Below are 25,787 nucleotides of genomic sequence, written 5' to 3'. Positions count from 1 at the left end.
TAGCTTCACTCCCTCTGGGGCACCTGGCATTGGCCACTGTTGGTAGACAGATACTGGGCTAGATGGACCTTTGGTCTGACCTGGTACGGCTGTTCTTATGACTGAGGCCCAGAGGCAGGCAGAGTCCAGCTGAGCCAGGAGCTGCATAAGGTCCCAGCCCAGTGCTCTGTCCACTAGGCCAGGGTGGATAAAAATCAACGATTTTTTTTTATCAGATTTTTTTGATAAAGTGCTTTTTGAGGAAAAAACCTATCTAAAGATAGTTTTAATTAAGATACATTATAGCTCAAAGATATCTTCTCATGGAATCAGGTTTCAGAGAGGTAGCTGTGTATAGGGATTATAAATTCTAATCTATAGTGTGAGACAATATATTCATGTCATGTTTAAGAAAAGTTTTGTAAATGAGTTCCAATAGTTCATGGATTAGGGACTCAATCTTGTGAGGTTCCAGGGGCTTCTGTATAGATTATTTAGGTTAATCTTTCTATCTACCCAGTGGGACTCAGTGCTCAGTCTAGAAGATACCATCAGAGATGCTTGGTTTTGCAGTTCTCAGACTGTGGATTTGTGTCTCCAGAGGTAACATGCTTGTTGTGATGGAGCAGGGAGTGGGGCAGATTTGACCTGGGAATGTTGCAGGGGAGTTACATTGGGGATGGGGGACTTCCCTTGAAGGAAGCTAGCTGAGCCAGGAGGGGTGTTGGGAGAGGTTCTGCCTAGGAGGCTGAACAAAGAAGAGGAGGAGCTGGGGGAGGGGGAGAGAGCTGCTGGGGGAGTTTTGATTTGGCAGTTTGGGGCTGGGTGGTGCAACGCAGGGAGCCCCAAGCTGGGGTCTAAGCTCCCTGTCCTCCCCTCCCGCCCCCGAAGGACTTGACTGAGGGGTCCTGGCTGTACCTACAAGCTGTGTTTTAGACTGCGTTCCTACTGTCCAATAAACCTTCTGTTTTACTGGCTGGCTGAGAGTCACAGGGAATCCCAAGAAAAGGAATGCGGGGCCCTGACTCACCCACACTCCATGACACTTGTTAACAGCAAAAATGTTTTTAAATTAATATATAGAGGTGAGAAATAACAGACCTCAACCCTATGGTCCCTCTGCAAGTTTGCGTACAGAGTCAATCCCTCACCCCTCTCTAAAAGTACAAAGTTTCAAAAGTTCAGTGACTAGAAGATTGTTGGGAGTGGAATAGATCTGGACAGCGAGAAGAAATCTGGAGATAAAAGTGAGAAGGGAGGGACGGGCAGTAGAAACAAAAGTAAAACTCTTTGAGCAGCATACTCTAGAAGTCTTGAGGTCTTTCTGAGTGTAGCCGTGGTTGATTTGAGATCTACCAGACCATTCTCTCACTAGAAGGGAAAACCTATCCTGGTAGCAGGCGTAAAAGAGACCCAGTCTGGGTCTCCTCTATCTCTGCGTTGGGAAGAATATGTATGATGGTTATAACAACCAACAAGAACGCGCTTTTATGTAAAAATCCATGATTGAATCAAGTCTTCCTACCTAGTGATTTAAATCAAATCCACTCCGAGCTAGACCCTCTCTGACTCAGAGCTAGATGCACAACACGGGTCTCCTGCTCAGCATTGGCATGGGTTGCCCAAGCTGCTCTTCTGCCCTCCTCACCCTGGGCCATGCCCTGCTGGGGCGGGCCAGACTCAGCCGTGGCCTGGGATGGGGCAGGGGAGGGGCCAAGGCATCAGCTGCTAGAGGACAGTGGGTCCCACCCTTTGTGGTTGGGAATAACTCCTCACCCAGGTCAGTGTGTCTGAGTCTGGAGACCGGCACGCTGCTTTCAAAGCTTCGAGCTGCTCTGGGGCAGTTCTCTGGCTTGTTACCCAGGAGCCTAGCCTTGATCCGTGTTCCCCTCTGGCGTCGGGATCTCCCCAGATGGCAGCAGCATGGAACGGGCAAGGCACCAGGCTAGTGAGGCGCAGGTAGCAGACGCTCCAGGGCTGGGAGCTGAGCCGAGACCCCAAGGGGCAGATGTTGGCAATGGTGATTAGCCATTGGAGCTCCTCCCCGGGCCCCTGTGTGGAGCCTGTAAACCCAGACTAGATCTTTCCAAGCGCTCAGTTCTAGCTCAGCCAGGGGTTACAGGCTGGCTGAGACTGATCCAAGTCACACAGGAGGGCACTAGGCCATAATGGCTCTGCTGCAGCTCGGGGCGTCTCAGAGCGGGAGGTGCTGGAGCTTTCAGGGATTTGGGGGGGAATGATCTGAAACCCCCAGGCTGGGGAAGGGTGCAGGTACTGGAGGCTGCGCTCCCCAGCCCCAAGGAGGTGATGGGGAGCCCTCTCCCTTCAGCAGTGAGCGGACACCGAGCAGCCTCTCATTCTGGCCCACTTGCCAGCCAGAGCAGGTCTACAGAGGAAGCCTCGAGCAGTTTCCCAGGGCCTGCAGTGCTAAGGCCAGGGCAGCCCCCTGCGCTGCAGCTGGATCAAGACCACAGCTTGCACCCCACATGGGGCTGGGTACAGGGAGTCTAATCTAGTGTCAGCATCTGGCCCAGCGAATGCCTGGGCTGGGGTACAACCTCTTCTCGCTGGCTGTGGGAGGAGCAGGCCTTGCTGCAGGGGGTGGCGGGGGCAGGGGTGTCTAGTGCTGACCCTGGGGATGGGGAGTCCCCTCAGGATGCCCATAGGGGTTCAGAGCCCCCAGGACTCACAGCGCCTCGCTGAGGTGACAGGATTAGGATTTCAGACGCCATAAATAGGCTGCGTTGTGGAATTACAGAGAGTTAGAGCAAAGCTGCTTATTGGCAAGTCTTGCAAAGCCTGGCCAGGAAATGGTGCTGTGGGGGCTTAGTTTATCCCCCCTGGTGGTGACAGCCTCCTCCTCCTGTCCTGGGATGGGATTAAACCACCTCTCGCTAACTGCAACCCCCCACTCCTTGTATCTAAGGCACTCCCAGGCCCTGCTGTCACCCTGCAGCCTCCTTCTTGTGCTGCTGGTTTCCTGGTGCTCTGGTCCAGCCAACCAGGGACTGCCAGCCCCTTTCACTTTGGTTTGGGTTCCTGCTTCGGGCACTAGTCCATGCCTGCAGCCTTTGGGATGCAAATCAAGCAGGGTGGCTTCAGCTGTGAGCAAGGTGCTTTTCTTGGAGCTGAGCAATCCTCCCCATCCCCTCAGCATGCTAAACGCAGGTGCTGGGAGCTGGTATTCCTGCCTGTCTCAGGTTGTTCAGGCTGTCAGAATGTTGGGATTCCTTGGTTCCCAATGTGCTGTTGCAGTTTGTTAAAGTTGCGGTTCAAGGCAGGGCAGCAGTACAGAGGAGACGCCCTGTGTCCTGCTTGGCTCTCGAAGGCCAACTGATGGGAGGTGGCTGGGCCAGATTTGGTGTGACCTGGTGCAGTGGCCAGGAGCTGTAGAAAGTTATGGTGTTAACAGTTGCAGTTTCCACAACAAAATTGCAGGCCATGATTTTCTTCCAGCTGTACTTGTTTGTAGATGCCCAGGCTTCAGTGCTTCCTGGGCAGATTTGTGGCTCTGTCCATAGGTACCTGTGCTGCATTCCTCTCTCCTGCCTGTTCCCAGCCCTCTGCTGCAGTGTGTGATGCTCTCCTGTCTGCACACCCGGGCAGGCAGCACAGCAGCAATGGGTGTGACTGCCAGCAATTCTCTGGGGCTCCTGGGATCATCCCTTAGCGCTGTCTTTGCAGCTGGGGAGAAGCGCTTGGCTGCTGAAGCTAGGAGAAGGGGGCAGGTTTTGGTGTCCATCTCTGACTCGGAGTTGTGATGGCTGTAGCTTTGTCCAGTTCGCTCCTCCTGCGGGGGCCTGGCGCTGTGTGTGGCTGCTGTCACAGGCATGGGATTAAGATAGCGAAGGACCCAGCAGGATTAGAGTGAGGAGGCTGCGCGTGAGGTGGGGCGCTTGAGGGGGCTCATTTGATGGAGAGCAGCTGTGTTAGACTTGCTGCTGCTAGCTGTGTCGCTGCCTGACAGCTGAAACTGTTTCTCTCCCACCCCCTCGATGGAGTGGGTTTATTTATTGCAGCTGAGAGAAGGGTATTTTTCAGGCAGGGCTGGAGGCTGCTGAGAAGGAAACTGCTGTGCACTGGACTCTGCCTGGCATTTCAGCCTGTGACTCAGCAGGCTGCGCAGCCACCCTGCTCGGGAATCGGGCTCTGCTCTGGGGAGGAGCCCCCCCCCCCCCCCGCCCCACTCCGCTCTGCTCGGGTGGCTGAGAAGATAACAGTCTGATCTAGGCCTTCCTCTCAGCACAGCTCCGGGACCACCAGGCCTGCCCACGGACTCTGCTTGCTGTGGCATTGGCAGGCACCGACGCCACCCAGGGCCGTATGTATCTGAGACGCCCATGCTGGGGGGGGCATCTGGTTTGGACTGAGACCTCACATGCCCTGTGGGGGTGAGGCATGGAGCAAGTGACTTAGGTCAGGAAGCCTTGTTTCTGTCCTGGATTGTTTTGGGGTCTTGTTCCTGTACATGCTGTCCCTCCCCCTTCCTTCCACCGGCTGGGGATTGCATCTCCATGTCTTGGAGATTCTCAGCTCAGACCCCCCACCCCACCCTGGGTCCTCCTCCATGCCAGTCTCTGCATTCTTGCTGGCTGATTAATGGTTAGATTCCTGGTGCCAGGGAGCCTGTCAATGGGTCAGAGGGAGGAGGTAGCGGGCCACACCAGGGGCCCATCATGTCTGGAATTGCCTGCCTTGGCTGTCCAGTAGCAGATCTCCTAGTTAGTCTGGGGTCCCGGGTCTGGCAGGAAAATGCTCATAACTGTGTGTGGGGGTGGAGGTGGAAGATGCTCGAAGTGCCTTGGATGGGCTGTAAATCTCTGCCTGATGATGTTCTAACCAGGGGGAGGATCCCCCAGCGCCATGCCTCTCAAGCTGGTGAGCAGCTTGTAGCCTGAAGCATGAGGGCTGAGAACTCCTGGAATATTGCAGTGCAGTGCTGCTCATGCATTGCAGCTGTTGCTGTGATTGATGCTATAGAGGGTTCTTGGCCATCCACCTGCACAGGACGCACCAGCGTTAGGTGGCTCAGGGCCACAGCACAGTCTGTTAGGTCACCTGCAAGGTGCTAATGTGCCTAGAACCTGGTCATTTGTTTCGCTGTAGCAGAGTGGCCAGAATGTGCCTTATGGCGCCATGCCGGGAACCCAGCCACCTCCTGAACCCTGCAAAACCTACTGCTGTCCCCACAGTCAGCTGCAGATAGCAAACAGGCCTTGTGATGTCCCAAAGCTGGGGAGGGCAGGGACTCCAGAACATCTAGATCCTGTCCTTTGCCAGTGCTGAAGCATCAGGGCATGGATAGAACAGGGCAATCCTTGAGTGATCCACCCTGTCATCCGGTCCCCGGTTCTGGCAGTTGGGGACCCCTAGCGCAGGGGGCTGAGTCCCTGACCAGCGTGGCTACTTTCCATTGGTGGACCTGTCCTCCAGCTCTTCTGAGTGAGGGAGGCTGCGGCTCTCTAGGTCAGCAGGGACAGAGCTCTGCACTCACTGAGTGCCCCACTGTCATGTTACACGGTGGGGTGACTAGCCTGGGGGCCTTCTCTGGACCCTTAGTCTGTCCCTCTGGTCCCACACAGTGATGGTGCACTGGGGTCCCACCTCTTACTGAGCGGTCCTGGTCTCTCACCTCTCTGCTCCTCATCCTCCTCTGGATCCTGGTGACTTGTTCAGAGTCCTGTGACTGGCAGGACTCGCTGAGGGAAACACCAGCCCTTTATGTAACAGCATTAGAATAGATCTGGGATGGCTGCCCTTGCCATCTGACTCCTGCTGCATGTTGACCGAGGCTCTGCCTGGAAGGTGCAGCTAGTGCAGGGCCCACAGAGGGGGTGTGAGAGCAGGTTAAATTGCCCTCTAAATGGGCATAGCCTGGTACTTGTCTAGGCTGCTTCTCGGTGCCACTCTTCCCTGGGGCTCCTTGCCAGCTGTTCAGCCCCTGAAAGAGTGGGGCAGGCAGGGGCACCGCGTTGCTGGCCCTGGGCCTGAGCTGCCTTTGCTGTCTGCAGTGCATCTTGTTGCTGATGCGAATGCATGGGAGGTGCCAATGTGTGCAGTGCTACCCAGCATACCCCTGGGGGAGGGGAGGGAAGTTTGGGGTAGCTGTGCAGTGGGCTTTGCTGGTGGGGCAGGTGGAAGGGGCCCCACCCCACTGACCTCCTCTTGCTGTGATGCTGCAGGCCTGGCTGGCTCTTAGCATTGGGGTCTCCCTGCGCAGGTTCGAATCCTGGCAACTACGGAGGAAGTTGTTGTTCTTTTGGGGGAGGGATAGCTCAGTGATTTGAACATTGACCTGCTAAACCCAGAGTTGTGAGCTCAGTCCTTGAGGGGGCCACTTAGGGATTTGGGACAAAAATCAGTACTTGGTCCAGCTAGTGAAGGCAGGGGGCTGGACTCGATGACCTTTCAAGGTCCTTTCCAGTTCTAGGAGATTGGTATTTCTCCTATTATTATTTATTATTATTATTAGCAGTGGGCAGTTGATCCTGCTGCAGGCTCAAGCCCAGGTTGGCATGGAGTGTTTCTGGCTGCCCAGTCTGAGAAGGGGCACCTGGGAGGATTGGGGAGCGGGGGGAGGAATTGAGGTCTCGAGACACCTGCTCAGCAGTAGGATTGGTCAAGGTGAGTCTGAGCAGAGAGACTGAGGGCAAATAGGCACCCAGTCTCGGACTCACAAGCATGGTACCTGGCCCCAGCTTTGGAACGGTGTCTCTAGGACGAACCCTGCAGTGGGCCTGACCCCCAAGGGGTCTCACTGTGCCTTGGGGTAGCCACCCAGCCTCACCCTCTCCTTGGACTGGGCCTGCAACCCCTCCACTCTGCTTATCCCACTGACATAGCCTGAGGGAGGCTTGTCCCTCGGAGGGGCCAGTGCATCTTGTGCTGTGTGGGCAGTGACGCGCATGCTGTACTGTGAAAAGAGCTGGTTCTGTACCTCGCATGCAGCACAGGCCGGCCTGAGGGGAGCCTAGAGCATCGTCTGATCTGGTTGACCCAGAGCCCAGCCGAGCTGTAGTGACCCCCATGTTCCAGCCCTGGCTGTCCATCTGATCACCTTGGTCAGGCACTAGGTGAGAACCCTGGCTCCTTCCAGCAGCCAGCACTTTCCCCAGCCTGAGACCTGTGGGCGTAAGGCTGTTAGTCTTCCCCAAGGAGAGGCAGGAAAGCCCACATCCCTCTGGGTCCCTGGATGCTAGGTGTCAATGTCCAGGCAACTGGCTTTGCCATTGTCTTCTCAGCTGCTCCATTGATATGGAGCTACGGTCTGGAAAGTTGGGCACCACCCACCTGTGTGTCTCAGCCTGCCTGGGGAGCGCACAGCGGGCAACAGTGCAGAATCTGGGGGAAACTGGGACACAAACGGACCTCATAAAAATATTACCAAATATTCCCACTTAATCACACCCCCTTCCCGCTCCTAAGGGTGGCTCCAGCCCAAGGAGGAGTATTGCCCGATGGGAAGCTGGCACTGCAGCTGTACTGCACCTGGGGATAAACAGGGGCTTGCGTCTCTCGCCAGGACGAAAGGAAGCACGCACTCTGAGTGTGTGCATGTGTGTGGGCATTCCTGGGAGCTGCTGTGTCCTGAGGAGGGGTGTGTGGTATGCAGGGGCTGTGCCAGGCATCTGGGAGCTCTGGGTGCCTAGGCTGTATGGCTGACACTGGCTGGGTTTCAATGAAGATGTTAAATCCCCTGGGTGGTGCCAAGGTGGACGCTGCGCTGTGGGGTTTCAGCCCTTCTGGCTGAGGGTGCAGCTGTGTTTGTAAATTACTTGCAGGAGAAAGTTGGACTCCCTGCAATGCGAGTGCCAGCCCAGCACCATGTCATGTGAGTGGGGCCAGCTGATGCTGGAAATGAGCCCTGGTGTTTACAAGAAGGGGTTTGCCTTGCTGGGGGCTGGGCAATACCAGGTCCCTCCTGCTCCTGGCACAGCAGCTCCAACCTGGAGAGCTCTGCCTGCCAGCCCCTGGACACAGCCAGCACTCTGTGGTCAGCCCTGTGCAGCACAGACAGGGAGGGAGCCCGGGAGACGGTGCTGGCCACTGGTGTTCTGGGTGGGGTGTGCTATGGCTTTAGCTCCCAGGCCTGCTGGCATTGTGGCACCCCTTCTGTTTTGCTGTGTGCCAACCTGTCATGGCAGGAGCCTTCGTGAAACCCAAACAGGGGACATGGGAATGCTGATATAATGCTGTGTAAAAAAGGAGTAGCCTGCTCCTGCCCTCGCCGTTAACCCCATGGGTGCCTTGGCTCGCGGTGCAGCCAGCACTGTTGGGCTGTAGTCGCCACTACTGGAAAGAAGAAAAATGAGCTTGTCCTTTGCTTCTGTGTGCTGGGCAGAGTAGTCTAGGGCAGGGGAGGAGCCCTGTGGTGACCAGAGGGGCAGCTGGGGTCCCTGCGGTGTGTGGGGGGGGGTGTCCAGGAGCAGGGATATGGGCAGAGGGGAAGTTCTGTGGGCAGAGGGGAGCCTTGTGGGGGGTGAATGGGGGCCCTGTCTCCCTGGAAAAGCCAGGGGAGATTCACTAAGTGACTGGAAAACAGGCAGGTTGTTGCCAGCTGTTGAGTGAAGGAGACCTGCGTAATAGCCCTGGGCTGGGCATAGGGGATGCTCTCTGTTTAATGAGGCAGCACTCCTGCCCCTCTGGTGGGAGGCTGTGAGCTCCCACATTCAAGCTCTGGGACTCATCCTCTGATGTCAAACTAACAAGCCAGAGCAGACCCAGCTCCTAGGGAGGGCTGAAGGAACTTTCCTGCAGCAGGCCAGGCCCAGCCCTTCCCTGGGGAGGCTGGTCAGCCACCCTGCCCAGCTGCCCTCTTGCTCTGGCTCTTTTACGTAGGCTGGGGTCTCTGGCCAGGGCTAGCCCAAAGATGATGTCCTGGTGTGTGCTGAGTGCTCAGGGCTTCCTTGCGAAGCATGTCTCTGCCTGGGGCCCTTCCTGCCCATCCTGAGCTGTGGTTGTCCAAGGTGCTTCGGGTACCTTTACACAGCCTGTGCAGCAGCAGCCTCCCCGCCCCAGCCCGGCTTGGGCTTGGGCTTGGAAAACGGCTGTGTAGACACACGTGGAGTTCGACTGGGTCTCAGAAACCCCCCGAGTCCCACTCTCCTTCTGGGCAGTGCAGGCACCTGCCACCCGTGCAGTCACAGGGCACCCCGAGTAGTGTGACCAGATGTCCTGATTTTTATACTAGCAGTTGTGCTACTTCAGGGCTTTGTCTTATATAGGTGCCTGTTTAGCCCCCGACCCCATCCTGATTTTTCACACTATCTGGTCATCCTAGCCCCAAGGCAGCCCCCTGACAGCCAGATCAGCCCAGCAGGGCCTTCCATTTGGCCTGCCAGGCATCAGCAGCTCCGTCCTGCTCCTTGCTGGAGGCTCCGCTGTAGGGCCGGGCCAGCCCGGCTCCAGCACCTGGCCTCCCCTGCCCAGTCCCGGCTGCTGTTCCCTCTGTGTGCCCTTGGAGTTCGCTCTGCAGCCAGGAGGGAAGAGGGCTGCCAGGAGCATGGAACTGAGAGCCCTGTGGGGAGCAGGGAGGAACAGCTCGCACATGGCGGCTGAATGAAAGGCCCTCCCCACACCCTCTGGCCCCAGTGCCCCTCGCCAGGCACCCCCTTTCCCGCCAAGCTGGCAGGTGCCAGGGCTGGGCCTGGGTGGGAGCAAGGGAGTCAGAGTGGCTGGGGGCCAGGGCAGGCCCGGAGGGAGAGCTGAGCAGTGGTGCTCCAGTTGGAAATAGGGGCTGGGCCGGGCTCTAGGGGAGTCTCCCCAGCTCCCCCCGGGCTCCACAGGGCAGATGCCGGCCCTGCCGCTGCCCCACACCCGTCTCCGGCCGGGCCCGATCCAGCCAGAGCTCGGGAGGGGAAGCTGGCGCTAGGCCCTGGTTACCGTGGCAACGGAGCTGCAGGAACTGGGTCAGCCTGCTCCCTAGCAGAGATTCTGCTGCCAGCAGGGCCCACCTCACGGGTGGGTGACATGGGCCCCCGAGTGAGGCTGCGGGGGGACGGGCAGGCAGCCGTGGCGGGGGGGCAGCTGTGGGGCAGCCGGGCATGGGGCGATGGTTGTGGGGAGCGGCTTCCAGTCCTGTCAGCTCTGAGAAGGATGAGTCCAGGGGGCTGCCTGGGAGGCTGGGTTTTGGGGGGCTCCTCGGGTTGTGACTGGCTGCCAGTGGGGGGACTCAGGAGCAAGGCCTCTAACACCCCCTCTGTGTGTTTTCTCCTCAGCACTGACGCGGCAGTGAGCGCCTGGGAACATGTCCCACGAGAAGAGCTTCCTGGTGTCGGGCGATGGCTTCCCCAGTCCAAGCCCTGCCTTCCCTGGGCAGCAGCCAACTGCCCCGCCAGCCTATGCACAGCCCCCCTACCCGGCAGCACCCTATCCACAGCCCCAGTTCCAGCCAGGACCTTACAACCAGCCGGGCTTTCCGCAGGGCCCGTACCCTCAAGGGCCTGGGCCATACCCACCGGCCCCATACGCTCAGGGGCCATATCCATCGGCAGGCGCGTATCCTCAGGGGCCGTATCCATCAGGGCCGTATATGCAGCCGCCATATGCCCAGCCACAGCCCATAGTCTCAGAGGACCAAGGCTGTAAGTGACATTGCTGCTCCCATGGGAGGCAGGGCAGGGGCAGTGGGGAGGGCATGCTTGGGGGAGCTGCCCCGTCCCCCTCTAGAGCTGAGCGAGACTCGAATCCTCCCAGCACTCAGGCTGCGTTCTGCCTGCCTGGAGTCACAGCAGGTGCTGCCGGTCCAGTTGGAGGCCTCTCCCCAAAGTCTGCTGCAGCTGGTGGTGCCCTCTGACCTGCTACCATGCAGAGCTCCAGAGTCCTCCTGGGGCTCTCAGCTCTTTCCTCTATGTCTGCTCTGCACCTACTGTCGCCCTAGAGATAATACCTGTGTCCACTCTGCAGCTGGGCCTCAAGGGTGGGGTGAGCTGCCAGGAAATGGGGTGAAAGATGCAGAGCCAGCCCCATCCCTGGGGGGCCAAGTGAGGGGGTCTGGGTTATGTGGTGGGCTCTGGCCATAGAATCCTAGAATCTCAGGGTTGGAAGGGACCTCAGCAGGTATCTAGTCCAACCCCCTGCTCAAAGCAGGACCAAACCCAACTAAATCATCCCAGCCAGGGCTTTGTGAAGAAGGCCATTCCACCACTATCCCTAGAGGAACACCATTCCAATGCTTCACATACCCTCCATAGTAGAAATAGTGTTTCCTAATATGCCAACCTAAACCTCCCCCACTAGCAACTTGAACCATTGCCCTTGTTCTGTCTAATCTGCTACACTGAGAAGTATAGATGCATCCATCTTTCTGGAAACCACACTCTTAGGTAAGTATAAAGCAGCTATCAAATCCTCCTCACTCTTCTCATTCTGCAGACTAAACACCCAGTTCCCTCAGCTCTTATCCCTAAAGTTTGTGCTACCAGCCCCTAATCATCTTTTGTTGCCCCTCCGCTGGACTCTTTCCAAATTTCCACATCCTTCTTGTAGTGTGGACCCAAGCCGAACTGAGCACAGGGTACCCCAGAATGAGGCATCACCAGTGCTAGAAAGAAGGGAATGATCCATGTCCTCCCTAGTTCATGCTGGCAATAGCGACTACTTATACAGCCCAAATGACGTTAGAACTTCTTGGCAACAGGGCACAAGCTGTTGACCATATCCAGCTTCTCGTCCACTTAACCCCTTGGTCATCTCCTATTCTGGCAGAACTGTTGCTAGCCTCACATCGGATCACTAGTCGTAGCAGTGCAGATGGGATTCTTCTGTCGCTAGATGCAGGACTCTGCAAATTGCCTATTAGTTGAACCTCATACAGATTCAATTGGCCCAGTACCTCTAAATTTCTAGGTCCCCTCTGTAATCCTATCCCTACCTCCAGCGTAATACTTACATCTCCCACCTTAGTGTCACTCACTGCTGAGGTGCAATCCCAACAATCATCCTCACAGATCATTAATGAAGATAGTTGAACAAACCAGACGACCAACCCTATGGGCACTACCACTTGATTACTGGCTGGCCAAAACTAGCATACCGAGTTACACACCTGTTAGCCCGACAATCTACCACCGCGTACTTCCACACTTATAGTACCAATCATCCAGCATACTCACTTAACTTGCCTAGCAGAATACATGTGGCGAGAACTGGATCAAAAAGCGTTGCTAAAGTCAAAGAAACATATCCACATGCTCTTCCCTCAGCCAAAACCAGTTATCTTTTCAATAGAAGGCCAATTAAGATTAGTCGAGGCGATGACTATATACCCTTTAAGTGAATCACATGCTGAGATGTATTTGAATACTTTCCCTCATCATCTCTTAAGTGCTTCAGAATTGATGTCCTATGAGGACTGTCCAGCCATGATTTTTCCAGGGACTGAGGTGAGACTAAACTGAGCCTGTAGTTCCCTGGATCCTCCTCCGTCTTCCCTGGTTTAAGATGGGCACTACAGTAACCTTTTTCAGTCCAATCCGCGAACCCTCACCCGAATCGCACATGAGTTTCAAGTAATGAGCCAAGGCTCTGCAATCAAATCCGCCACTCCTTTAGCACCCCAAGAATGCAGCGCATCCGGCCCCATAGGACATAGTGCCGTCCAGCTTCTAATAGTCCCAAAGCACTTTTCTCACACAAGAGGGTAGTCACCTCCTCCCTAAGTGCCTGTGCAATGCCAGTAGCAGTAATCTGGGAAGCTGATCTTGTTGGGAAGACAGAGGCAAAAAAGCATTGAGATCCATTAGACAATTTTCTACATCTCCGCACTGTATTGCCTCCCATTCAAGTAAAGGGACCGCACACTTTCCATAATGACTTTCTCTTGTATGCTAACATACCTGAGAACTCTTCTTGTTACCCTTACATCTCTTCTACTGCAAAACTACCAAGTGTGAATTTGCTCCTGAATTTCACTCCTGCCTCCTGAGCATATTTTATACTACCCCCTGGTCATTTGGTCAAGTCTTCCACTTTCTTGTAAGCTGCTTTTGCATTATAAAGATCGAGCAAGGATTATCACATGTTAAAGACAGCTGGTCGCACTGCAAAATAATTAAACCTATTCTATCTAAGACACATCAGGATGGTTTGTTCCTGCAACCTCAGTAAGGATTCTTTAAAATACAGTCAGCTCTCCTGGACTCCTTTCCCCCTCATGTTATTCTCTCGGGAATTCTGCCCCTCAGTTCCCTGATGGAGTCAGTCTGCTTTTCTGAAGTCCAGGGTCTGTATTCTGCTGCTGTCCTTTCTTCTTTGTGTCAGGATCCTGAACTCGACCATCTCATGGCCACTGCCTCCTAGGTTCCCATCCACTTTTGCTTCTCCTACTAATTCTTCCCTGTTTGTGAGCAGCAGGTCAAGAAGAGCTCTGCCTCTAGTTGGTTCCTCCAACACTTGCACCAGGAAATTGTCCCCTACACTTCCTGGATTGTCTGTGCACTGCTGTATTGCTCTCCCAGCAGATATCAGGGTGATTAAAGTCTCCCATGAGAACCAGGGCCTGTGATCTAGTAACTTCTGCTAGTTGCCGGAAGAAAGCCTCATCCCCGTGGTCTATAACAGACTCCCACCACCACATCACCTTTGTTGCTCACACTTCTAAACTTAATCCAGAGACTCTCAGGCTTTTCTGCAGTTTCATACCGGAGCTCTGAGCAGTCAAACCGCAGTCTTACATACAATGCACCTCTCCCACCTTTTCTGCCCTGCCTGTCCTTCCTGAACAGTTTATATCCATCCATGACAGTGCTCCAGTCATGTGAGTTATCTCACCAAGTCTCTGTTATTTCAGTCACATCATAGTTCCTTGACTGTGCCAGGACTTCCAGTTCTCCCTGCTTGTTTCCCATGCTTCTTGCATTTGTGTATAGGCACTTAAGATAACTCACTGATTGTCCCGCTTTCTCGATCTGAGACAGGAGTCTCCCCTCTTGCACTTTCCTGCTCGTGCTTCCTCCTGGTATCCCATTTCCCCACTTCCCTCAGGGCTTTGGTCTCCTTCCCCCGGTGATCCTAGTTTAAAACCTCCTCACTAGGTTAGTCAGCCTGTTTGCAAAGATGCTCTTCCCTCTCTTCATTAGGTGGAGCCCGTCTCTGCCTAGCACTCCTCCTTCTTGGAACACCATCCCATGGCCAAAGAATCCAAAGCCTTCTCTCCGACACCACCTGCGTAGCCATTCGTTGACTTCCACAATTCGACGATCTCTACCCAGGCCTTTTCCCTGCACAAGGAGGATGGGCGAGAACACCACTTGCGCCTCAAACTCCTTTATCCTTCTTCCCAGAGCCACATAGTCTGCAGTGAACCACTCAAGGTCATTCTTGGCAGTATCATTGGTGCCCACGTGGAGAAGCAGGAAGGGGTAGCAATCCGAGGGCTTGATGAGCCTCGGCAGCCTCTCCGTCATGTCGTGAATCCTAGCTCCTGGCAAGCAACAGACTTCCCTGTTTTCCTGGTTGGGGCGGCAGATAGATGACTCAGTTCCCCTGAGGAGGGAGTCCCCAACCACCACCACCCTCCTCCTTCGCTTGGGAGAGGTGGTTGTGGAGGCCCCATCCCTAGGACAGCACATCTCGTGCCTTCCAATAGGTGGAGTCTCCTTCTGCTCCTTTCTCTCAGATGTATCATCTAGTCCACTCTCCGCATTAGCACCTGTGGAAAGAACATGAAAATGGTTTGCTCATCTGTATCTCCATTGCTGGTACATGGACACTCCTCTTTCTTCCTCTGGAGGTCACATGCTGCCAAATTTCTTCACCATCCTTCTGTGAGTTTTCACATAGTTTTCACGGCACGTGGGCTGGTGCTGTGAGAATAACCCAGGATCCAGACCTAGGGGAGACAGGGAAGCCAGTTAACCTGATGCAGTGTCTGCGTAAACTGGTCCCTAGACCCCACTTTGCAATGAGATCTGTGGTGGCCCCTGTGACTCCTGGGCATGGTGGGGCAGTGGTAACACTCCCAGTCTGAGTTCTCTGGGCCTCTCCATCCTGCACAGGGCCCAGGGGTCTGAGTGAGTGGTGGGTTGGGGACTGAATTGGTGTGGCTTGGCCAAGGTCACAGGAATCTCTGGGGCTCAGTGCTCTCTGCCTGCTCACTCCTTGCTGCTGCAGCCCTGAGGGCTTCTCTGCCCTGGGAACAGCAGCAGCTGCTTCCCCTGGAGAAGAAGGGGGAGTCCCTTGCTTGCAACCCTCTTGCACTCTAAGGAGAGAAGAGGAGACTCCTGCAGCCTCCCCTCCCTGGGGCAGGTGAGGCCTAGCCAGGGCCCTGTTTCCTGCTGGCCCTCCACCATGGGGGAGGGGGCAGGGTGGGGTCTGGCAGACTCTCATCTTCACTGCTGAGATCTCCCACTCTGGAGGAAATGCCAAGCTCCCTGCAGTGACACCTCTTAGCTGCCTGCAATTCCTCCCTGTGGCTGAGCTGCACCTATGGCTGCGCCTCCCCTCCCCTCTCCTTCCTCTCCGCCCCCCACCCTCCCAGCTGCAGCCAGCTTCCCAGCTGGCGGGGAAGACAGGCTGGGCATGGGGGGCAGCTCCAGGCTTCCTCCAGCCCTCTGAGAGGCACAGGGTATAGGCTCCTGCCTCCCTACGCTGGTGCCCTCAGGTGGGCCATGGCAGAGTCCGAGCAGGAAGGATGTCCAAGTGCTGGTGTGGCAGGCATGGCCATGCTCCTAGTCTGCTCTGCCCACCGCACCTAGCCCTGCCTGACCCCTCTCACCTGCCGTTCTTCTTTCCCTGTGTGGCACTGACACCGCAAGATGGAATGAGCCCTGTCCATGTGCCCTGGAGACTTGGCACCATGGCCACCAGAGTTGGTGAGCTGCCGCTTCTGGGGCATAGCCAGGCCGTGATCTCCTCAGGGTTGGGGCTGGAGATGTGGAACAAAGTGCTGCAGTGTGTGCAGTAGAGCCCAGCACCCATCTGGCCCGGGGCCCACTCCCCTGGAGCTTACGCCTTGGCTACACTGGCACTTTACAGCGCTGCAACTTTCTCGCTCAGGGGTATAAAAAAAACACCCTCCTGAGCTCAGCAAGTTACAGCGCTATAAAGCACCAGTGTAAACAGTGCCCCAGGTGGAGTACCTGCAGCAATGGGAGAGCTCTCTCCCAGCGCCGGTGCCGTGACCACACTTGCACTTCAACGTGCTGCCGCAGGAGCACTCCTGCAGGAGCACTGTACAGCTCAAGTGTAGCCATACCCTTAGTTATTCCTGGGTGCTGGAGGGCTGAAGGTCTGTGCACCAGCTTCTGCCTTACTCCCCCTTTCTCCAGCTCCGCTGCACAGTAACTACCATGAGGACGGGCCGCCCTCATACTACGACAACCAGGACTTCCCCATCAACCACTGGGACGACAAGAGTATCCGCCAGGCGTTCATCCGCAAGGTGAGGGGCTCCCAGTGCACTGGGGCAGCGGCCAAGGGCATGTGATCCCCACTTGAGGAGGTGGGAGTGGTCCCCTCTTTGCATAGGGGCAGGGGAAGAGTCCCCAGAGTAGGGGAGAGGGGACCTGCCCTCACCCATGTCATGTGCTCCGCCAGGTGTTCCTGGTGCTGACCGTCCAGCTGAGCGTGACCTTGGCCTTCGTGGCCATCTTCACCTTTGTGAATGGCATGAAGGACTTTGTGAGGCGCAACGTCTGGATGTACTACATCTCCTATGCCGTCTTCTTCATCTCGCTGATTGTGCTGAGCTGCTGTGGGGAGTTCCGTCGCAAGTACCCCTGGAACCTGGTCGCCCTGGTAAGTGCCAGCTTGTGGGCCCAGCACGGCTCTCGCAGCCCCACCGCTGAAATCCCCTTGCTTGGGGTGACAGTCTGGGGCTGGGAGGGGCCCTCTGCTCTGTGGCAGGCTGGAGTTGCTCTTCCCATCCACCGTGCTGTTCCCTACGCTGCCCCAGCCCTCCTGCCCAGGGAAGAAGTGCGAGAACTGACCTCATCCCCATACAACTCCCCTTCCTGCATGGCATGGCCAGGCTCAGCGCTGCTGTGTGCTGAGCTCTCCAGGAGTTCTCCTGACCCAGCTGCTTACGCGGGGTGCTTGTACCCTTCACCCCATGGTCTTGCACCTCCTTCGAGGAGTGCTGAGCTGCGACAGCCCTTCTGGGGTGGGGCTGGGCGATGCAGGGGGTGTTGAGCCCAGGGAGGCACTGTGCTGCTGGCTTTGGGGTGGAGTCCCATGGGGGCGCTCTCTTGAGTCAGCGCAGACCGTAAGCGCAGCCCCTAGGTCCTGAGCACAGAGCCAGTAACAGCCCCATGGCCACAGTCCCTGGTGGATCTGGGGTGCCAGATTTCATTACACTTACTTCCAGTTGAACGTGGGGCTAGTCATCCTTTCTCATCCCTTTTGGCTGGGCAGGAGCTGGCTACATGGGGCAGGGGGTGGAGACCCCTTCTCACTGCCCAGCCTGTAAGGCTGATGGCCGTGTGCTACGCTTTTAGCAGGTGGCCGTTCCCTCTGGCGAAGGCTGTAAACCAGTGGTCCCCAACCTTCTTGTGACCAGTAGCACACTGATGTTTTCAGAAGAGCGTGGCGGGCACCAACGATTTTTCAAGGCTTATTTTGTATTTGTACATTAAATAATACCAAAAAAACATATTTAATATTACATAACATATGAATCCAGAGAGAAGCTGGAGAAGAGCCGCGAGGACAGAACGCTGGTGCCCGCAGCCCTGGAGTACTCTGTCCCCAGCAGGCGCGGGGCCCCAGATTCTCTTCTCTGCTGGGCACTAGGTGGGCCCCGCACCTGCCGTCGACTGAGAACACCAGCACCTGCAGCCCCAGAGTTCTCTGTCCCCGGCAGGTGCAGGGATGTGGCTTCTCTCTGGCTTAAGCTGTGGCCCCGGACCTGCCAGGGACCTAGAACACTGGTGCCTGCAGCCTGCAGCCCCAGAGTTCTCTGTCCCTGGCAGGTGTGGGGCTGCAGCTTGTCTCCCCTGCTGGGAACAGAGAACACCGTGTCCGCAACCTGAGTTCTCTGTCCCCGGCAGGTCCCCTGCTGGACACTAGGCGGGTGCATATAAATGCTTTGGGGGATCCATGGCACCCGCGGGCACCATGTTGGGGACCACTGCTGTAAACCATTCGTTCCCCGTTCTCCCCAGCTGGGCACTCTCCAGGCCCTGCCCCTCCTGGGGTTGTAGGTTTCCAGCTCGGGGCTCCCCGGTGCATGCTGCAAAAGGGTCCCCAGGGGAATGAGGCTGTTGTGGTGCTAAGGGTTTGCAGCTCAGGGCTGGACAGTGGTGCCCAGGCCGCTGCCCTAGCAGCCTGGGGCACCCCTCACCCAGGTGCCTACCCAGCCCTGGCTCTGCTCGACTTGCCCATCCCCCCTAATGCATGTCCCTTCTCTCCAGTCCATCCTGACTGTCAGCCTCTCCTACATGGTGGGGATGATCGCCAGCTTCCACAAAACGGACGCCGTCATCATGGCCGTGGGCATCACAGCCATCGTCTGCTTCACCATTGTCCTCTTCTCCCTTCAGGTGAGAGGGGCTGGGCTCCCTCCCCGCCAGCGCTCGATCCCCAGGCTGGGCCGGGAGCTGGGCCACCCAGCAGGATCCCTTTACTGTGGCTGTCTGGGGAATGAGGGATTGGCTGGCATCTGCCTTCTCCAACTGTGAGAGTGGGGAGTCAGAAGCCCCAGGCTGTCCCCTCCTGGGGACATTGCTAGCTCTCTCTGCCTGGGGCCCTAGCACCTTTGGGTCACTGCCCAGCTATGCCTCCTGTCTCAGCCTTAGCCAGACACCTGCCATTGGGAGTCAGTCCCTGCTGCAGTAGTTTCCCTGGCACCGTCTGGGCCTTCATGCTGCTAAGGGGTTGATGCTCTGGAGCTCTTGGGCAGGTACAGCACCCGCCCGCTGATGTCTCCACATGCTCAGGCTGCGCTGGGTGTGGATCATGCTTAGTGGGAGCGGCAGCGTCTCTGGGAGCTGGCTGTGGGGTTGGCAGAATCCAGGTGCAGCCTGCGAGCTGCCTGTGCTGGTTCTCAGGGAATTCGCCCTCAGACCCAGCTGTGCCGCAGCCTTGCCTGGGGCTGGGCAGCTGGCCCATGTCTGGGCTCCTGGGGGAGTTGCCTGGAAAGCAGAAAGACCTGGGCCCACAGCAGGGCTCCTTTCAGCTCCTCCAGCAGGCAGAGCAGTGCTGGGGCCAGGCGCAGGCTTAGCCACGAAGGCAGGGGCTGGAGACCCCATGTGTGACGCCCCGATGGCCCGTCATCCTCTCCTGCAGACCAAGTATGACTTCACTTCCTGCCGGGGCGTGCTGATCGTCTGCCTGGTGGTGCTGATCCTCTTCTCCATCCTGTGTATCTTCATCCGGAACAGTATCATGAACATTGTCTACGCCTCGCTGGGAGCCCTGCTCTTCACCTGTGTGAGTGTCTGCTGGGGCAGGGCGCTCCTGGGGGTGGGGGCAGCGCCACCACACTGTCTCCTGCAGATCCTTGTCCAGCATGGGGAAGACCTGGGCTGGAGCTGAGTGGGCAGGAGCCAGGGCGCTCAGCCTAGGTGCTCGCCAGGGCCTCAGAGGGGACAGGCTCTGCCTGATGAACCGCTCCTCCATGGAGATGAGGGTTTGGTTTCTCAGCTGTGGTGAGGCAGCCACAAGGTCATGGGCTCTGCGCCCCTCGGGCCTTAAAATTCTGGTCTGCTATGGCCACTGTATCCCTGTGCCCCTGAGTGAGCGCATTGCTGGAGGGTAGGCCTGGAGCTGTGTGGTGGGGACCTCTCTAGAACTGGCAGTAGCTTCAGACCCTCATCGTGGCACCTCCTGCTCCTGCCTAGTCCTAGCTGGAACCTGGCTTCCCCTGCCTGGGGTGGGGGTGGGCATCAATACCCGGTCCCAGTGGCAGCTGTGGAACCAGTCATCAAACCTGGATAAACATCCCTGTTCTTGAGATGGCCCCTTCCCACCCACCAGCAGCAGTGGCCAAGTCACAGCTCTCACTCACAAGCCAGAGAGCCCTGTCTGGGCCAGCACTGGGACCCGTGCCCGTATCTAGAGTCGGAAGGGCGTTGGAGGCCCTGCTCAGAGAGGGAGGGAGGGCTTGGCAGGGCAATGTCAGTGATGGCCAGGGACAGCCTTTCTCCTTGGATCACTCAACCCCCAGTGCTCTGCTCCTGAGCATGGCACTGTCCATGCCCCTCCATCGTGGCAGCATTTCCACAGCACCTCCATGTGCAGGGGGCAAGAGGCGCAGCTTGGCACGGACCATCCCTCCTGCCACGCCATGCCATGTGCTGTGAGCCCTGGGTGTGCAGGGTGGCGGGCTGCATTCTGCCCCTCAGAGCTGCTGGCAAGGCCTGGAGCTGGGTACCTGGGCATGGTCCATGCTGAAAGCGTGCTTCTGCGGCAGGCCTGGTGCCAGGGCTGGCACCTTGCTCCTGGATGACACCCCCCCCCTCCCCTTGCAGTTCCTAGCGGTGGACACTCAGATGCTCCTGGGGAACAAGCAGCTGGCCCTGAGCCCAGAGGAGTACGTTTTCGCCGCCCTCAACCTCTACACGGATATTATCCAGATCTTCCTCTACATCCTGGCCATCATCGGCCGGGCCAAGGACTAGCAAGTGCACGTCCGCTGCTGTGGAGAGTAGAGTAACCTCCTGTCCCTGTGCCAGCCCCAGCTCACTGTGTCACTGCACCCACCCCAGCCCTGCTCCCCCATAGCCATTTGGTATGGTATTTTCATGGCATCTCGTTGTTGATTCTCGTGTTCTAGTTATTTTGACCCATGGTCCCCTCACCAGCTCTTCGGGAAGGACAGTGGGGCTGGGGGCAGCTGAGCTTCAGTGGGCTCATGGTTTTGGAAGGACTTGCCCTGGGCCCTCCTTGGGGTGAGGGACGCTCTCCATCCTTCGGCAGCTGCGTGGGGCTGGGTGCACAGGGGGCAGGGTGGGAGTGTATAAATTGCTTTGCTCTGCACCATGTCAGGAGCTGCTGTCTTGCTTCAGGGAATGTCGCTGCCTCGTTGTGTCCCAAGCATGCTGCTCCCGCCCTCTGGCAGCCCCCATCCTCCACCACGGACGTGCCCAGCTCCCTGGCAGCCAGGGGCAGCTTTTTGGCCACCACTGCTCCTCTGAGCTGTCACTAGCCAGCTGTGTCCCTAGCCTCCCAGTGGTGAATGGATTGAACCCCCCCGCCCTGTCCCCTGTCCCCAGGGAGCTCTCTGGCCCCACGTGCTGCACTCTAGTGGCAGTGCTGCCTCACGCAGGCAGATCAGGCCTTCAAAGGCAGGCTCCATTAGCGCCTGGCCCTGGATATCTGGCATGCTGGGCGGTGCCTCCCAAGCGCAGCTCTGGCCAGGCCTGGCAGCGCCTGCCTGCATTCCCTGTTGGAGACCCTGAACCAGTGGTGGTGGTGTTCAGCTGAGTGCACGCTGCTCCCTGGTGTGCAGCCCCCTTGAGAATGCTTCCCGAGGCGCTATGCGTGGCTGGCCCAGGGCTGAGCGCAGGGATCTGCCCAGTTTCCCTCCCACAAGCACCTGATGGGGGCTGCGTCACGGCCCTGCCTTTCCTTTCCATGCAGCCCAACTCCCTCCTGCTTCGGGCGCCGGAGGGCTGGGTCCCGGGGTCCCTGTTGTTCTGTATGTGACTGGCTGCTGCTGTTAATAAAGCTCTGTTTAGATGTGAGACCAGTGCCTGTCCAGACTCTGCTTTCCCCATCCCAGCCCTCTCCTGGGGCGTCCCTGCAGGAGCAGCATCTGTGCTGCCCCTGCCAAGGGGCCTGGCTAAGCAAGCGGCACCAGGAGAGCCCTGGGTGAGGCTCGCCCTGCCTGGGCCTGCGGAGCAGTGCTGGTGCCCCCTGCTGGGCAGCCCAGAGACAGCTTCGCCATCCCCTCCACACCCAATCCCTGGGGCCAGTGGGCTGCATTCCTGGAGCTGTGCAGACCTCTCCTGCCCCCTTGGCAGCTAGACACTGAAGGGGGCAAGGGGCTGGCTGAGGAGGTTCTCGCTCTATAGCAGGGTTCCTAGCCCTTGGGCTCCGGGGACCTCTGGGCCAGGCGAGAGGACTTATGCCTGCCTCATGCACCTGAGGCAATCCCGGGGCTAGTGAGGGCCTCCAGGCCCAGACAGTGCAGGGTGCGCTATGTGATGCAGCCAGTGGAAGCCAGCACAGAGGGATCGATCCCAGAGCCCCTCCCGCCCCCTGGAGCAAGGAAGGCCCTGACAGACCCTGGGGCCGTGTAGGGCAGGGGTATGAAGCCCTCTCTGTCGCAGAAGCCCCCAGGCCCCGACCACACATACCGTCTCCAGGTAGCACAGGCAGGCCGTGAGCACTGCTGAGCTGCCTGGACTCCAGGGGCAGGAGCCTCTGGGGTGTGGCCCCTGCACTGCTGCCTGGCTGTCCCTGTGCCCTGAGCCCAGTGCCACTCGGCTCTCAGCTGTATAAACAGAATGTCCTAAGAAAGTGAGACTGTACCAAGTGTTGGGCTCCACTCGTCCTTCCTGGGCTAGGCTTTCCTGCAGCTGCTGCTGCCCTGTCTCCTACGCATGGTGAGACAGTACCCATGGTCCTGAGGCCTCTCCCCACCGCCCACCTTAGCTTGTCCCTGCCTGCTGTGGGTCAGTCCCTGAGACTCACAAACGCTGCCTCCCAGGCCCCACTGCCTCTGAACAGGTTAGCGATAGGCACACGCCAAACCCCAAGTCATAGGACTGTCAGGGACTCGAGAGGTCATCTAGTCCAGTTCCCTGCACTCCTGGCCTGACAACTATCCAGACCATGTGTGACAGGTGTTTGTCCAATCTGCTGTTAAACATCTCCAGTGATGGAGATTCCACAGCCTCCCTGGGCAATTTATTCCAGTGCTTCACTATCCTGACAGTTAAGAAGTTTTTCCTCATGTCCAACCTAAACCACCCTCGCTGCAATTTAAGCCCATTTCTTCTGGCCCTGTCCTCAAGGGTTAACAATTTTTCTCCCTCTTCCTTGTAACAACCTTTAATGTGCTAGAAAACTATTATCATGTTCCCTCAGTCTTCTCTTTTCCAGACTAAACAAATCCAATGTGTTCAACCTTCCCCAGGGCCGCCCCGGGGGGGGCGAGCGGGCAAGTGGGACAATGTGCCCGAGGCCCCGGGCCCCACAGGACATAGTATTGCAGCTTCTTCTAATGGAAGGGGCCCCTTAAATCCACTGGGTGGCCCTGACCTTCCCTCGTAGCTCATGTTTTCTAGCCCTTTTATCGTTTTTGTTGCTCTTCTCTAGACTCTCTTCAGTTTGTCCACATCCTTCCTGAAACACAGTGGCCAGAACTGGACATGATATTCCATCTGAGGTCTAATCAGCGCAGGGTAGAGCGGAAGAATGACTTCTCATGTCTTGCTTACAACACTCCTGCGAATACAGCCCAGAATGATGTTTGCTTTTTTGCAGTAGTGTTATGCTGTTGACTCATATCTAGCTTGTGATCCATTGTGACCCCCAGCTCCCTTTCTGCAGTATCCTTCCTAGGCAGCCATTGCCCATTTAGTGTGTGTGCAACTGATTGTTCCTTCCTAAGTGGAGCACTTTGCATTTCTCCTTATTGGATTTCATCCTATTGACTTCAGATCATTTCTCCAGTTTGTCCAGATTGTTTTGAATTCTAAGCCTATCCTCCAAAGCACTCACAACCTCTCCTAGTTTGGTATCATCCACAAACATTATAAGTGTATGTCACAGAGTGTGGGGAAGTCAGGGCCCTGCACCTCTCTCCCTGAGATTCACCGTGACTCTCAGCCAGCCAGTAAAACAGAAGGTTTATTAGATGACAGGAACACAATCGCAAGCGAAGCAAGTAGGCACAACCAGAACCCCTCAATCAAGTCCTTCTGGGGTTTAGGGAGCTTAGACCCCAGCTTGGGGTTCCCTACGTTACACCCCCCAGCCCAGGACTGAAAAACAAAATGCCTCCAGCAGCTCTTTCCCCTCCCCCCAGCTCCTCCTCTCTTTTGTTCACTCTCCCAGGCAGAAGGTGTCACTTCTCCCAACCCCCCTCCTGGCTCAGATTACAGCTCAGGTAGCTTCCTTCAAGGGAAGTCCCCCATCCCCAATGTAACTCTCCTGCAGCATTCCTAGGTCAAATCTGCCCTGCTTCCTGCTCTGTCACAATATACTATATGCCCCGCTGGCCGAGAGCCCAGGGCTACGAAGTCCAGGTAACGCCCTGATCGTGGGAGCCTTGGGCTCATGGGACCCTCACAAGGAGAGTATGTGGGGTCGGTCGACGCTATGCCCGGCTCATGAGACAGCTCATGGTGTCTGACACCATCAGGTGGTCCAGAGACATTTATACTGAACACATCACCGGACACTGCTAATACCACACCGAGTAATCGAGACAGCCAACCAGGGAAATAACCCACTTCCTTCCCTGACGGACCAGGGGATGCACCCCACCCATGTACTTATCTGTTCCACCGATACTGACTTGGACTCATTCATTCCATGGGTGGCGTACCCGAGCCAACTTATCCACTGACGCCTTAAAAACCCTTGCACCCCAATCTGGGTCTATGCTGGTTATGCAATATGTATGTATCTTTTCATCCTTGCAAATGATATCTGTAACCCCCATAACCCAAGCCTGACCCCAGATGTACAGTACCTTCCCTCTCAACCTGTGTATATTTCATTTCAAACATTTACTTTAATAAAAATTTTAAATCTGTGCCATTAGCTAAATCACTTGTGAAGACATTGAACAGGACTGGACCCAGAAGAGATCCCTGCGGAACCCCACTCGTTCTACCCTTCCAGCATGACTGTGAACCACTGTTAACTACTCTCTGGGAACAGTTTTCCAACCAGTTTTGCACCCACCTTATTGTAACTCCATCTTGGTTGCATTTCCCTAATTTGTTTATGAGAAAGTCATGCAAGACACTATCAAAAGCCTCACTAATGTCAAGATATACCACGTCTACCGCTTCCCCCATCTCCACAGGGCTTGTTACTCTGGCAACGAAAGCTGTTAGCTTGGTTTGGCACGATTTGTTCTTGACAAATCCATGCCGACTGTTACTTATCACCTATCATCTTCTAGATGTTTGCAAATTGATTGCTTAATTATTTGCTCTATTATCTTTCCAGATATTGAAGTTAAGCTGACTGGTCTGTAATTCCCCAGGTTCTCCTTATTCCCCTTTTTATAGATTAGCACTATATTTGCCCTTTTCCAGTCCACTTCAATCTCTCCCATCTTCCAGTTTTCAAAGATAATCGCTAATGGCTCAGATATCTCCTCAGTTAGCTCCTCGAATATTCTAGGCTGCATTTCATCAGGCCCTGGTGACTTGAAAATCTCTAGCTCGTCTAAATAATTTTTAACTTGTTCTTTCCCTATTTTAGCCACTGATCCTACCTCATTTTCACGGTCATTCACTGTGTTAGACATCCAATCGCTACTAACTTTTTTGATGAAAACTGAAACAAAGTCATTTAGCACTTCTGCTGTTTCCACATTTTCTGTTACTCAATGTGTGTGTCGGGGGAACACTAATTGGCTCTCGTGGAATCTCTGGATCTCATAGACTTTAAGGTCAGAAGGGACCATTATGATCATCTAGTCTGACCTCCTGCACAACGCAGGCCACAGCATCTCACCTAGCCCCTCCTGTAACAACCCCCCAACCTGTGTCTGAGCTATTGAAGTCATCAAATTGTAGTTTAAAGAACTCAATGTGCAGAGAATCCTCCAGCAAGTGACCTGTGCCCCATGCTGCAGAGGAAGGCGAAAAACATCCAGGGCCTCTGCCAATCTGCCCTGGAGGAAAATTCCTTCCCGATCCCAAATATGGCTATCAGCTAAACCCTGAGCATGTGGGCAAGAC

At 56.2% G+C, this 25,787-nt stretch overlaps 1 protein-coding gene across 3 annotated transcripts; it reads left to right on the top strand.

Annotated features, from left to right (window-relative positions):
* Positions 1-1,468: 1,468 nt before the first annotated feature.
* GRINA (glutamate ionotropic receptor NMDA type subunit associated protein 1) lies at positions 1,469-21,602 on the top strand. 3 transcript variants are annotated; one of them, XM_032771450.2, is made up of 7 exons: positions 1,469-4,300; positions 10,197-10,562; positions 16,248-16,360; positions 16,516-16,716; positions 18,330-18,458; positions 19,204-19,347; positions 20,388-21,602. In XM_032771450.2, the coding sequence occupies exons 2-7, from the start codon at positions 10,226-10,228 to the stop codon at positions 20,535-20,537; spliced, it is 1,074 nt and encodes a 357-aa protein (XP_032627341.1). In that variant the 5' UTR covers positions 1,469-4,300; positions 10,197-10,225; the 3' UTR covers positions 20,538-21,602. The 3 variants fall into 3 exon arrangements, with proteins under 3 accessions (XP_032627341.1, XP_074919470.1, XP_074919471.1); XM_075063369.1 differs by lacking the exon at positions 1,469-4,300 and adding an exon at positions 8,801-8,954; XM_075063370.1 differs by lacking the exons at positions 1,469-4,300; positions 10,197-10,562 and adding an exon at positions 14,684-15,791.
* The last annotated feature ends 4,185 nt before the right edge of the window (positions 21,603-25,787 follow it).

The sequence above is a fragment of the Chelonoidis abingdonii genome, chromosome 2 (genome assembly GCF_003597395.2).
Source record: "Chelonoidis abingdonii isolate Lonesome George chromosome 2, CheloAbing_2.0, whole genome shotgun sequence".
Lineage (NCBI taxonomy): Eukaryota > Metazoa > Chordata > Testudines > Testudinidae > Chelonoidis > Chelonoidis abingdonii.
Note: the sequence above shows the minus strand (reverse complement) of the source record. Positions and strands in the feature narration are given on the sequence as shown.

Excerpts from the sequence above, each read along its gene's own strand:
- GRINA (XM_032771450.2), top strand. The coding sequence starts at position 10,226 with ATGTCCCACGAGAAGAGCTTCCTGGTGTCGGGCGATGGCTTCCCCAGT. Across the intron at positions 16,361-16,515 it reads GCCAGGCGTTCATCCGCAAG|GTGTTCCTGGTGCTGACCGT; the intron begins GTGAGGGGCTCC and ends GTGCTCCGCCAG. Across the intron at positions 19,348-20,387 it reads GAGCCCTGCTCTTCACCTGT|TTCCTAGCGGTGGACACTCA; the intron begins GTGAGTGTCTGC and ends CTCCCCTTGCAG.